Below are 14,814 nucleotides of genomic sequence, written 5' to 3' on the forward strand. Positions count from 1 at the left end.
AATTTTCCAATCCCCTTTATATTATTTTGTGAAGAACATATCCTATTTCTCATAATTCATAAAATATCTCATGATAAGATAAATCCGGTCACACACTATAGAATATTTTTGAATAGACTTATAGTGTTTTGAGAAACGTTGTAAGCCTATTGAAAAAATATTATAATTAACATATAAATATTCTTATTTGTTATTGATATTCCTAAATCAATCAATCAAGATATTTCCAATGAGTTAGTTTCTATTGGATTTTAAATCTATTTATATCCTTTGGATATACGAACATGAGAGCATCTCTCTCTCACAAAAAAAAAGAAGAAAATTTCCAGTGAATTAAACCCTATATATGTATGTATCCCTTTCCCTTTGAAACATAATTCCTGGGCTATTATTGGACACTCACATCACAAACAAATGTATACTTACTTCCTTAGATTACCTCGGAAAATTATCATACAGCTTGATGAAACTTATGTACAACAATACACAGTGCTCAAACTTTCGAATACTCGGAGATGATTTGGGTTCATCGACATGTGTGCTTGCTTGCATGTCAAAGTAAGCCAAACTCTTAGCTCAGCAGCAGCGTGCGAAGTTTGTCATGGATATCCATGCGCCAAGCATGCCTCCCAAAACGCCCTGTCCTCCTCTCTTGTGTCCTTCACCAACCTTCTCTCGCCTTTTCTACGACCTCCATGTTCGTCGACCTTCTCCGACTCCTCCTCCTCCGACTCCTCCGACGGCGACGATACCCAAGTCAGATAAACTCCAGCCTTATCTACGTCGTCGTCGCCGTCCCTGTCGACGGCGTTCGAACACGCTTCCTCATTGTCGTCATCGCTTTGCGGGTCCCTGACACGCATGCCGCTGTAGAAACCGGATTCGGTGTCGCTCCCATCTTCGTGTTCCATGGAACTCGCAGCACAAGGGTCGATCTCCATCTCGAACTCGATCTCGAAGTTGTCTGCAACTTCGGCGACGGGGGAGGAGGGCGAGTCGAAGGGAATGGCGTCCATAGTGTGTGTGTGTGTGTGTGGTATGAAGGCAGTGGAGGTCATGAAATGCTACGGTTGCAGTATATATGCTTGCAACGGGGAGATGATGAAGCTGCTGCCTGCTGCTGGTTGTATTGGGAGTGGATGCGTGTTTGATTTGGTTTGGGGCAGTGGGTTTGCGGTGTCTTGTGGGAGTGGGTTTAGGTGCTCGTGGTAGGATAAAGAACCGGCCAACTTGCTTCTAGAAGGCTATGTGATGGCCAACTTCTTGTGTTCTAGAAGCAGATCAGACAAACCTGCTGTTGTAGATTCAGAAATCCATGCAAGATTTGTACACCGTTCCTCACGCCCACTGGTCCATGTACCAAGTCAATCTAAGACGCGGTTTTGAACCAGTCAATGGAACAGCTGCTATCTTTGTCACCGGTAAATTATAATTATAATTATAATTATATATATATATATATATATGATGATGAAATATTTAGAAAAAGTTACGGTTTTAAAAAGTTTATCGAAAAGCAACCCTAACTATTAAATATTATATAATTATTTTTTATTAATAAAAAAATTGGTGTCACGTCTAGAGTTGAATGGTATCAAAAATAAGTTTGACCATGTCAGGAAATACCGTCCCTGTTCGATTTCAACAAGTTGCCGATCAACCGGTTGCTGAAACCATGAAGAAGTATATATTAGACATTGGAGATTTGTACTGAGAGACAAGCATTTCCTGATCATTTGCTGATTGTTTCAGATTTCTAGTGTAGAGAAGAAAAATAGAGGAAATCAACTCTACTACGGAGGAATAATTGAGATGTATAATCTCCGACAAGTGATATTACAAAATCAGGCTTAAAACAAACACTTACATGTACAAAACAAAATTTACTTCTGGAAATCCCTCGGCATATACTATCTTTTCGTATAACTAATGAAAAATTCACGAGGATGACCGACCAAATACCTGCAAAGAAAGTAAAAAAAAGAAAGGGATCAGCGATCTCTCCCGAAAAGAAGCCACCTGAGATTTAACCAGATTCGTGATGGTGGTACCCCTGCTAGGAGATCCTTCGAGAGCCTAAGTTTACTTTGAAGACCACCATCTGCAACTGGTCGATTCTGTGGGTGTTGGCGAATGACCTTGGTTTCTTGTGCACCTTCTGAATCTTGCCCTTCAAACCTTTGCTTCTGAGACACAATATAAGATCAATATATAAGAATTCCTTGTTAAAAAGCTTAAAAACCGATAATCAACAAAGTAAAAGGAATATACAGAAGAAGAAAAGAATTCAATCGTGCAGCATTGCTTGCTCAGGTGCTCAAGTAGATGATAAGAAAAATGGGACACACCATAGTCTTTGGAGTTTTTTACCCGACTCCTAAAGATACTGAACTGGATACCCCACTTAAGCAAATTATGATAGCTTCACATATCCTTTAGTGGACAAGATTGGTGCCATTCAGTTGAGAATCATTTTGAGTAAGCTTTATGTTGTCATTCTTGTACCGTACATCAATCTATCAATATGTGAATTTGGATAATTATATTAAACAGGACACTTGAGGCATTTTAGATCAAATACTACTCTTTCTCCTCTTTATATTTCACATTGTTCCAGCCTCATTAATTCCACCTGGACTGGCAAGTTCTTTGAACCTTCCTAAGACTAGCACTAAACCAGTGGCTCATGCTGATTTGAACCTCCTCTCTAATATTGTCAACTTCAAATATGAAAATGATCCGACATTTTGGATGAAGGGCCAAACAATTAGAATCAAGATCTCATCCACAGGATCTCACATAAATAGAGGTATACAAGACAATGACAACATTGAATCATGCTATTGGCAAAGATACCCTCATTTTAGACCCAGCACGAACACATGTGCACTTCCCTTCCTCAATTTGAATCAGTTCATGGTAATGACAAATCAGTGAAGTCACCATGCGCTCAGACGTTCGCCTAGGTGCCTGGGCAAGGCGAGGCTCAAACACCTCGATTCGGGTCCGAGCAGATGCCTTTAATTGGGCACAGCCCAGGCGCCCAGGTGCCAGGGGCTCAAAAGCTTGCCCGATCCAGGTGACATTGGGTCAGGTCATTACCTTTCTTGTTCAAAATGTTTTCATGACTTTTTTTTTTGTCCACACAACTCTGTTTACCACTCAAATACATAACATGATGTGTTTCATCTACCAGGTAATTTGTAATTCCATACAATTCACATGATTAAAGTAGTGCATAGGATATTGTTTGATTGCAGCTACATCCCTGCACTTCTATAAAAACTTTATTATATAGACCCTTCTATACATTTAGAATTTTGGATTTTCTTGTTAACTGACTGATAAAAGGGATTTTAAATAATTCCTTTTGGGATTTCATCATCTGTCTATTAATTTTTCATAAAAAATGAAGGGATATGGTTGAACATCAAGCAAAAGTTCACACACACTTTTGAGAACACAAATATATAAATCACAGATAAGTAGTTGAGCATAAGTCATGTGGTTGATTCCCATACTAAAACAGAGAACATAGAAAGGTGAACAAACCATATATTCCCTTTGACTACAGAAGCTATATGTATACATAATTCATGAACTACCACATGTAGTCAGGATATTCAACAGATGAATGCCAAAATATATCGCTTATGTAACTTTATAACACCTATTTACTAGATTATCTAACAGTCCTCCGACAGTCCACTATAAAATTGCCTACTAGGTACAAAGTGACATATTATTCTAATATTGAAAACTAAAGCATGTAATTACAACCTTACAAGTTAAGCTATTAAATACAATGGAGAGTTGAGGATTACATACTTTTTCTTTTCGTTCCCGCATAAATTTCAAAGCTCTAGATTGTTCAACCTTAGACATGTAGAAGTCTCGCTCCCTCTTTGCTGCAGATATCTCCAGTTTGAGCTTCTCCTCGCATTCCCGTTTCTTGCCAGCTGCAGGGACGATGGCAAAATCAAGCAAGTCCTTGACAAGATGAAAGAATGTCAACGAAAAAACATACAGAATAATAGTTATCTGTACCTAGTTCACCAATCAGATCATCCCATTTGAACTTACTCAAGTACCTGATGTTCCAAATGTCATAATAGAATGCCGACCTTTTCTTTCCACCTGAAGAGTAAAAAAATGAGTAAAAAAGGAAACCATAGTATCCATGTTTAGATAAACTAGATCCACTAGAAAACCTATTAGGCAGTATCATCTTTGCACAATATGAAACTGTTGCACTCGCTTGGTAACCTAGGGTGGAAGTTTACTGGTCCATCATCAAGATGAGTTATATATTAGTTATTTCCATTTGTCAAACATCATGTAAAGGAATAATAAAGTAGTTAATAAAATTATATAATATGAAACAAGAGTTTATGTAGTTTAAACTGAAATTTCCACCTTGGGCTCGTAGTTTCTGAATAACATTCATACGAGTCAGTGAAGTAGATAGACTATACAAATTCAACTATTCCATGAGTTAATCAAGGTTTCTCATAGTGATCCAGATTTGGTGCACAATAATTGAAGCACAGATCCATCCTGCACATGCTTCTGTCTTGGAAAAAAGGTAAATGATAATTGAGAAAGACTGACCTATTTGTTCGCCGTTTAGCATTCTTGCAACCTTCTTGGCAACATTTTTCTTTGCAAATTCGACCCACCTATAAAGGTAAATGCCAAATTTTAGAGTCACACCAGCAGAAACTACAAATAAGAAGATAAATTTCCACTAAACAAGAACACTTTTGCCAAAAATGATATTAGTGCATGTAGATTTTGAAAATCCATACAACTCTTGGCAACTGGCAAGACAATTTGGAATAAACTAGAGTTGGCTTTATTACCCATTAATCATCATTGTGATACCAGAGTTCTGGTGTTACATATTCTCCAAGTATCTAGTTTCCTTACTAAATTTCCAAAACATCAGCAAGTCCAGGAAGCAACCAGTATGGCAACATGTTTAATGATACCCAGGAAGGATGCAGGTTGTGCGAAAGGCTAACTCTAACCAGACACAATGCTCACATTACTTTTACCAACCACAAACCAACCTAGTCTCCTTACAGGCTTAACTCCAATTAGAACCCACTGACAATGAATTGGCTTGGGTGGGCCAGGTCATTCAAGCTATAAGACTGAACTATACCGGTGTCAGAATTATGTGTATAAAAAATGCATCAAATTGTTCTGTATTGTAAATAACATCATATTAGTTAAAATAAGGTTGAACAGGATCAAGCAAAGGTCAGTCCCCCATTGTAACCTAAACAGAGTTGAAAATTTACAACTTTCGCAGCATTAAGAAACTTACATATTTTGCAAAAAAAAATTATTTGCAGTCCAATGGTTAGCATCGCTACCTCGAAGCTAGAAAAACTTTCAACAACAGAGCAATTAAAGAACAAGTAAAGGAGGCAGCTAGAAGTAACGAAAAAAAAAAAAGTGAATCCAGAAAGAAACTTTGACTTCACTAATATTAAAATAAATCTAAAAGCAGTCATAAAGAACCATGAGGGTTTTCTACGCATACCCTTCAGAGAATTCTTTTCCTCGAAAACCACCAGATTGCTTACGCTGAACCTGAGATGTGGGATCTGGATATAGTAAAGAGAAAAAGGAATTTGTGATTAGATTGGAGAACATTGCAACAAAGGCTGTGACTTGGAAACTCTAGCATGTATATGAGAAAATTCATCAAACAGTAAAAAAGGTTGCAATCTTTTGGATTAAAATGACAACTTTGTTTTAGGGTTAGAAGTTCAGCAAATAAAATCGTCTTTCGTTAATCCTTAAAAGTATTACGTCGCGAGAAAATATTACCTTCTGGAACAAGATATATCCTTTGTATTTCGCCATACTGCGAAAGGATTTGCCGAACATGAGACGGATCCATGCGCGGTGGAACTCGACTCAAGTAACAGACACCACGTTTTTCATTCGCATCATCATCTTCCCGAGATCTTTTCCTCTTTCTTCTACCTTTTGAACCTTCACATTTCTTTACTGCATCGTCTCCAAACGAACCCTGGTCCTCCATGGGATGACGCTCGGGCTCCTCATCTGGTTCCGCAGCCATCCGCTTCAATCCAAAAATATCCGGAAGAAAGAACGGCAAGAAGGTGAACTTCAATTTCGTCGACGCGGTTGCTCGCGGCCTTCACCGCACCGGCGATGGCTAGCGGTGGAGAGTAGGGCTTAGGGCTTTGGTTGCGTTTTCTCGGGTTCACACACACCGATATGCCCTAAACGATTCTTTCGGTGAACGCTGTCGATTCCTATGGTCCTGAACGACCCAATGATAGGGCGAGTCGGACCGGACCAGACCAGACCGGGCCGGACCGGACCCGACAAATAATTTGGTCAATGGTTAGACCGGTAGGATTATTTGATGAGAGAGAGGGATCAATCGGACCAACAATATAATAATAAGGCAAAATCATAAATAGATCCGTCCAATTACTAAGACTTGTAAACGTCTTATTAAATCTTGGTTTCTAGAAACTTCTACCATAATTAATGTGAATTGATGTCATCCAAAAATTCATGAAAATACCATGAAAATGATATATAGCTTTGAATAAGCTTGAATAGTTGAGACAAATATCTTTTATCAAGATTATAAAACTAGACAGTATGAAGGAATAATGTCAATAAACACATAATAATTTGTTTACTGTTCCCCCACTTATGATGTCATGAGTGAGGATTTCTTTATGCCTTCTTTAAATGCTAATATATTAGCATTATAACCTCGGATGAGTACAATGATATGAGATGCCTTCGATGGTGCTACTCATGACTGATGTATGGATAGAGTGCAAGTGTGAGAGGTGCAACCTAAGTCTTCAATTTGTTTCAAACATTAATAGGCAACATTTGATTGCCATAGATTTCACAAATGTGGTTTAAGAACAATTATAAATCATGGTGCTTTATTTATGTAAATATCTTCACAGTTTATCCATTGTATAATCATGATACTAATGCCAATTAATGATTCACAAGACCAAAAGAAAAGAGTAGTCTAAATGCCATTTATGGTTAACTTAGATACCAATAGTTTGGACAAGAAAGCATGGTCAACTAAATTTGCCAGGGGAAGGTGAATTAGTGTTGTAATAAATTTTAATCAATTTTTAAATTTAATCGAGAAAAATATTTTAAATATAATTAATCAAGTATTGAATATGAGTAAGAGAGTGATAATAAATAAATAATCATAATAAAATAATATATGTAAGAGAAAAAAGAAACTTAAACAGTGATTAAAAAGAAAGCTTAATATCATAAACTTAGAAAAATTATGAGTAAAGTATTTATATGCTTCAAAAGGTTTAAAAAATAGAGTTAAAAATTTAAATTTTTAAAAATTCAAAGTACGATAGTAATATCGCAAACACCGAGTAATATTATTATCGTAACTTATGACACAACTATAAATTTCAACCGGAACAAGTGATGGTATTACTATCACATTTAGTGATACAACTATTTCTAGTTAAGGCCATATGTTTGACCTTTTAATAGACTCAATTTTAATCCAAATTAAAGCCCAAAATTTATTATGAATTTAGGCCTTAATTCAACCCGATAACAACTCAAATTGACTTCAAATTATATTGATCAAGACTTTAACTTATCAACCACTTATCTGGCACGACATATTATCTTATCTTTTAGTATTTCATTCGAACCTTCAACATATCAATGTATCATCCAATCTTTTGACATATTCATGATATTTGATCTTCTAACATAATATAAAATCTTTTTGGCATGATGTTCGAACCTTTAGCATAGAGACTATTCTCTAGCACGTTGACTAATCATCCAACTTGACGTCTAATATTTGACATGATAATTTTCTAGTATAATATCCAAATCTCCAAGTCAACGTTTGGTCTCTTAGCAGTCCAAGTTTATGATTGAAGTATTTCCTCGATCACTTATCTGAAAAAACATATCAGTTTACTAAATTTATCAATTAATTTCATAATCAAAATTCAGATTTTAACAAGAAGAATATTATTTGAAATATTTTTTGTTATAGAAATATTCTTCTCGTGTATCATTTAAGATATGAAAATCTATTTTTAATCCTATTATATAATTGACTAGATGGTTAGAGTGATCGTGTGTCTGACTATGACACTAGATTTGAGAAAATTAATTTAAATGAGCATCGTCCTTCTCGAAAATTTGATTTTCAAGATAGTATAAGAAGATATGGGTGGATCTTAAACATAATTATACCCTCAAGAATGCCCGTATATAAAATCATAATTTTTTTAGAAAAAATATGGGAAGAAATTTATTGACTATTTTTTTCACCCTCAAGTCTTGGAACAATCCTGTTCAAAAATAGATATTGTGATGATAGCATACGAACACAATTTGTAATGATCAAGCATTTAACAATGTGCCATTCATCATAAGTTTGCATCCTCCAAATATGCTTCAAATGAAGAAATAGGGCTTGAAATATATATATATATATATATATATATAATGGAGAAGATTTATTTTACACCCTTTATTTTTAGAGTATTATGATTCACACCCTCTATATCAACAATCTTGTGACACCACTTTAATATCACTAAGAATATATTATAATTATTATTAGTGATAATAATATATTATAATTAATTATAAAAGTATATTATAATAACATTTTATTAATAGAACGGTTAAAAATTTAAATTATAAGAAATATTTTAGTGTATATTGATCTAAGTCTACTTTAAGAAATTTCATTATATTTTAAAAAATATATATTTTACAAATTAAAATATAATTCATTGACGGATCATTGATTATTTCACTACCCAATAAAAAATATTTATTCGTTCGTGAATTTGTATCCCATATCTATGCATGAGTTTTGTTTGTTTTTGAGACTTTCTATAGTTCATGCACATTTGAAGGGATAAACTTAAATGGAAAGACTCTTCAATTAATGACTTATATATCACATTGGATTCTCTCACTCAGCATTCAATGAATCAATAAGTGTTCCCCAAGCTATAAATTGGTCGATCATGTGCTCCAACTTTTTCATCTCACCTTTTGGTAGCACAATCCATCTCCGCTTTCTTCTTCAACATGGAGGAAGAAGATGACAACCATTTTGGAGTTATTTGGCCTTTCAATTCTGAGGCTCAGAGTTTGATCCCATCCATGTTCATTCGAGATCCTCATGTTTCTTCATCGAAGTAAGTTTTATTTCTTTAGAGAATTTATTTTTTACTTTATTGCATCTAATATCATTGATTTACTACTCTTTTTTTTTCTTTGTTTTTGTTCCTCCAGTTAGAGAGCTCACGGGGTGTTTTCAGCCAAGCATGGTAAACATTCTCATCCATCCATCCACGTTAAACAATGCTCCAATTCTACATGTAGAAGAGTTGAATTGATTTATATGTTTCATAGCAATGTTAGAAACTTAGGTTATGCAAAAGATTTTAATGTTTATTGATCGTGACTTCTTGCCATTGATTTCTCCTACACAAGCTTTCTATTGCATTCTACATAGTTTTCCTACCATGAAAGTATCCTTCAAACTTCCTTCATGAATGTATTCTCCTCCACAGTTACTCAATTGTGACAAATGAAAAGCTTGGCAACATGGACCACTGCCTCCGTGCAAAGCTCCGCTCACCGGTCGCGGCGAAGCCCGAGCCTCCATGGCCCCACCCGGTTCCCCCGACGGGCTACCGGACGGGATGATGAGGGAGGTGAAGATGAATGAAAATGAGATGGTAGCAGAACTGTGCCACTCCGAGCCGGTGGTGTTCCTCGACATCCTATGGAAACTGGGGTCTTGATCTTTAGCCGGCATGAGAGACCGTCGATGCCTCTTCGATTGTGGATCTTGGGGTACGTGCTCCGGTGCGTCTGTGTCTGTGTCGGACACCAGTGAAGACCACCCTCCTGAGGCTGCTGTTCTGGACGTGGAAGTGGGCGGGAGTGGGAGGAGTTCGTCCGCGAGCTCATCGAGATCGAAGACGATGAACAGAATCAAGAAGCTGAGTGCACATCTACGACGAGTGACGGGATTCAATTTTCCGGAATCTTCCTTCAAATTAGATTCCCTTTTCACTGTTCTTTTGTTTTGAGCATGAGATATAATTTCCTGGAATTAATCCTCTTTGGATATTGTCTAGTGATGTGATTGTGTATGATTGATTCTTAGTTCGTGATGCTATCATCATTTGATCCTTTTATAGTCATCAAGATGCTCTTACTATAATAATATTCAGCATTAAGCAGTGACATGGTATCGTGTTGTACCCCAACCATGGCACTGAAACTTCCGAAAGATGATGGTATGCTTCAAAGAGATTGTTGGAAGAAAGATCCAAAACCTAAGAAAACTGAGATCTGCTATATTTTTGGGATGGTTCTGATGAAAATAATAGAAGATAAGAATAATTATTGAATATGCTTTATTAAAGATGAGGATTGGTCGTGGAGTCTCTTAGGAATGTGGCTGCAGCGACGTTGATCACTGGCCGAAGACAAGGGCGAAGCTTTGCTTTTCTCAACGACGTTGGTCGCTGGCCGAAGACAAGAGCGAAACTTCGCTTTTCTCACTGCTCTGATACCATAATAGAAATGAAATAGAAAGAAGAAAATTATATTGAAGAAGTTTTATTGAAGAAATAAAAATGCTTCAATATATTAACATGTTCCCTATCCTATTTATACAAATTAGAAAGAATTTCCCTTCACGATGAAAGGTTTTTTCCTATCCATATTGGTATTTCACCATGTATTTTATTTTCACCAAGATCAAGGGTAACTAATCGGTCACAATATTTCAAAAACGAAGGAATTGATCCAGACAAATTGTTATGGTTCAAATGTAAATATTATAGAGAGGTTGGGAATGAGCTATGACAATCTGGGACTTCTCCAAGTAAGTGATTGTTATATAGGTCAAGTACCTGAAGTAAATACATATTGTAAAAAAAAAGGAGATGGATTACCATCGATATGGTTATGAGATAAAGATGATAAAGAGAGGTTTGTAGCTTCTACCAAGCTCAAGGAAATTGGTTCGACAAATGAGTTATTGATGAGATCCAATATGAATTGTGTAGCAGAAGGTAATCGACCCATCAAATAGTTGGAGCAAGTTAAGATCTTTCAAACCTTTTGAGAAATCTAAAAACCAAACAAGGAGGCTACCTAAAACTTTGCAATTGTTGTTGAGTCTGAATCCAATCAGAAAATTTTGCTCCTATATGACAAAAGCTCGTATCGATAGTGAAGGCACTAAAAGGGAGGGAGTCAATCATTTGGTAGGATCATATTCAAGGAGTTAGAAGCTATTGTGAAGTCATTAGAAAAGTGCGCTTCAGTGATATTACCTTCCAACGGGTTTGAGGAGAGGTATAGTTTATTCAACCAACATAATTGGCCCATACTTAGGAATAATTCTGCTCAAATTGTTACCCTCTAGATATAAGGATGATAAAGATGTTCAATTTGATATATTAAAAATGAATATACATCATGCCATATATATAACCTTTCAAAATCAAATATATAAAATACTTTATTATAGACTCACCCGGTCCCTTCATATTGTCTCACATGATAGAGGCATAATAAAGAGGTAAACCCTTCAGCGAAATAATTTAAAATATATATACACATGAGTATATCATACCTTCGACAATAAGTGATTATAGTACACCCAAGAACTCCCGTATCATATATCATTATATTTATATGCACTCTTATACTATATATTGTATATACTAATGCATTAAACATGTCGTAACGGATGTATAATATATTAATAAGTTTTATATCACATTTTTATCACATTTACGTATACTCCCATATTGTATATCATATCATATAAATGCATAATAATAGATGCATTACTATAGGATAATAGCCTAATAAATCTGAATACACATATATAAGAATTATTAATATAACCAATAGTAGAATTCACAATACATTCACGAATAGTTAGATCATATTTCGTAATATATAAGTGTACTCTCACACTACATGTCATAACTACACCGCACGTAATAATATGTATATCCACTTTCATATCGCATGTCATAATATCTATGTGCACTCTCATACCATATATAATACCAACATAGTATATCATAATATATATTTGCACTCTCATATCGCATGTTATGTGTGCTTTCCACATTGTATGTCGTAACATATGCATAAATATTATTTATTTATATTATAATTTATCTATTTTTATGCTTATATAATAAACATATTAACATCAAGTTTATATTTAGGTCATGACGATCTTATCCTTCAAAACATGCTTTTAAACATATATTAAATTCATAAGAGCTTATCATTCAAGACATGCTCATTACAAGGCCCAATGGCCATTTTATTATTCAAAAATCAAGAATAAATGCTCATTGCAAAGTTTTGATTTGATTAAATTATGAATGTGGCACATGAAACCTTTAGAAATGAATTCAAAGTCCAAATATGAAAGCATAAATGCAATTCTTCAAATATTTTATTCCTAACATCCAAATATCAGATAAAGACATAATGAATGTTTTTTTTTTTGGCACATGCTGCTTACTTTCCAATTATATTTGATTGCTAACTTGTTGTATAATTAAGTTACAATGATCCATTACAATGGTAAATTTTTATCACAAGAAAATAACATCAAATGAAACATAGAAAATATGAGGACACAATTTTGCACTAAGAAAGCCTTTTTCTTTCCCATATCTAATGTATGGCTACACCAATGTTTTTGAGCCAAATTTATCTATTAAACAATGTTACCATATTATGGACTTGGTAAGTTATAATTGTATATTAATTAATTACAACAACAAATTACAATATATTTTTATTAATAGAAGTGTTAAAAAATTATATCACGCAAAATATTTTAATGTTTATTGACCTAAGTCAACTTTAGTAAATTTCATTATCTTAAAATATATATTTTAAAAATCAAAATTTAATTTATTGATAGGTCATTGATCATTCCCCAATCGAATCAAAAATATTTATTTGTCCATGCATTTGTATCCCATATTTATGCATGAGGTTTATTTGTTTCCGAGACTTTCTATAGTTCATGCACATTTCAAGGGATAAACTTAACTAAATAGGGTCTTCAATTAATGACTTATATCACATTAGATTCTCTCATTCAACATGCATGAATCAATAACTATTCCCCAAGCTATAAATCGGTCAATCAGTCCTCAAAATTTTTGCATCTCAGCATGATCTATCTCCATGTTTGCAATATTAAGCCTTGGTCTTGATGATGACCATTTTAGAATTATTTAGCTTCTTGGTTCTGAGGCTCAGAGTTTGATCCCATGACGATCATTCGTGATCTTGAGGTGCTCTCATTGAAGTAAGTTTTATTTATTTATAGATTTTATTTTTATTTTGTTGTTTCTAGTATCATTGATTTGTTACTAATTTTATTTATTTTTATTTCAACAGTTGAAAGCTCTCGGGATCTTTGCCGCATGGTAAATATTATTCTCATTCATCGACGTTAAACAATACTCTAACCCTACATGTAGAAGAGTCGAATCGATATAGGAAAAGTATATACTTAGAAATGTTAGAAGAATTTTAGAAACTTATATTGTGCAAAAGATTTTAATGTTAATTGACCTAAGAATATATTTATCTTTCTTGTCATCCATTTTGTCCTGCACATGCTTTTTATTACATTCTACATGGTTTCTCTACCATGAAATTTTCCTTACACTTATTTATTACTTCATCCCACTTGATGTACTATTTGAAGTTCTTAAACTTTTTTAGTGATATATTTGTAAGTTTTAGTGATAATTTTCATCCATGGATAATAGTCTTTTTTTTTTTTTGTATAAATGTCATGATCTAGGTTTGATGGGCTAATTGGTCTATCAACTTCGTTTGATCCAAACCACCGATTAAAATGTTTAAACTGAAGTTAATAGTAGTACAGACCTTTATAAGTCAATCTTAATTTTATCCAATATCGGACTAATCGGGGGGTTACAATAAACATTATTCATTTAGAGATTTTATTTTTACATTGTTGTTTCTAATATCACTGATTTATTAATATTATTTTTATTTTTATAGATGGAACCTCATTATATCTTTCAAAGCAAGCATGATAAACATTATTCTCATCCGTTTAAGTTAAACCATAATGCAAGCCTACATGTAGATGAGTTGTATCGAAAGAACAAGTGACACGGCAATGAGCTGAATTGGAAGAACAAATGGCAGCAAATGCACATCTACAAGGAGGCTCTACATGTACGAGAGTTGAATTGGAAGAACAAGAGGCAACAAGCGAACATCATATTCATGAAATATAATTTCCTGTAATCAATCAATCAATCCTCTTAGAATATTGTTGTCAAGTGATGTGATTGTGTATGATTTTTGTTCCAATACAAAATTTACTCATTCTTTTTTTCCATTTTCTTTATAATAGCTTATGTAAATAGTAAAAACATGTCCATATTAATTAAGTATTGCTCATTGGAATTGAGGGTGTTGGAACCATTTAATCTGTAAAGAAGAGTTGATACTTGTGGTTAGTTGCAAGCAATATCCATGCAAAGCTCAAAAAATAAAATAAAATAAATAGTCCATAACACATTATATTAAAACTTCAAATGTATAAACCACAATATATAAAAATATGAGATGAAAATATAACATTTTTAAAGAAATATGTCAAACAAACACTTTGATTGTTCTTAGCTCATGATGCTAACATCACTTCAAATTTTCTTCCTTCCC

General features: G+C 34.3%; 1 protein-coding gene across 1 annotated transcript; it reads right to left on the reverse strand.

Moving 5' to 3' along the window:
- Positions 1-1,775: 1,775 nt before the first annotated feature.
- Positions 1,776-6,269, reverse strand: LOC135619007 (pre-rRNA-processing protein ESF2-like). The gene is made up of 7 exons (XM_065120542.1): positions 5,842-6,269; positions 5,552-5,615; positions 4,612-4,679; positions 4,048-4,137; positions 3,829-3,959; positions 2,052-2,186; positions 1,776-1,962 (listed from the first exon to the last, which is right to left on the reverse strand). Exons 1-7 carry the CDS (start codon positions 6,095-6,097, stop codon positions 1,939-1,941), a joined length of 768 nt encoding a protein of 255 aa, XP_064976614.1. The 5' UTR covers positions 6,098-6,269; the 3' UTR covers positions 1,776-1,938.
- Between the last annotated feature and the right edge of the window lie 8,545 nt (positions 6,270-14,814).

This window comes from Musa acuminata, chromosome BXJ1-3 (assembly GCF_036884655.1).
Source record: "Musa acuminata AAA Group cultivar baxijiao chromosome BXJ1-3, Cavendish_Baxijiao_AAA, whole genome shotgun sequence".
Taxonomy (NCBI): Eukaryota; Viridiplantae; Streptophyta; class Magnoliopsida; order Zingiberales; family Musaceae; genus Musa; species Musa acuminata.

Excerpts from the sequence above, each read along its gene's own strand:
- LOC135619007 (XM_065120542.1), bottom strand. The coding sequence starts at position 6,097 with ATGGCTGCGGAACCAGATGAGGAGCCCGAGCGTCATCCCATGGAGGAC. Across the intron at positions 5,616-5,841 it reads GATATATCTTGTTCCAGAAG|ATCCCACATCTCAGGTTCAG; the intron begins GTAATATTTTCT and ends TACTATATCCAG. Across the intron at positions 4,680-5,551 it reads GGAAAAGAATTCTCTGAAGG|GTGGGTCGAATTTGCAAAGA; the intron begins GTATGCGTAGAA and ends TTACCTTTATAG.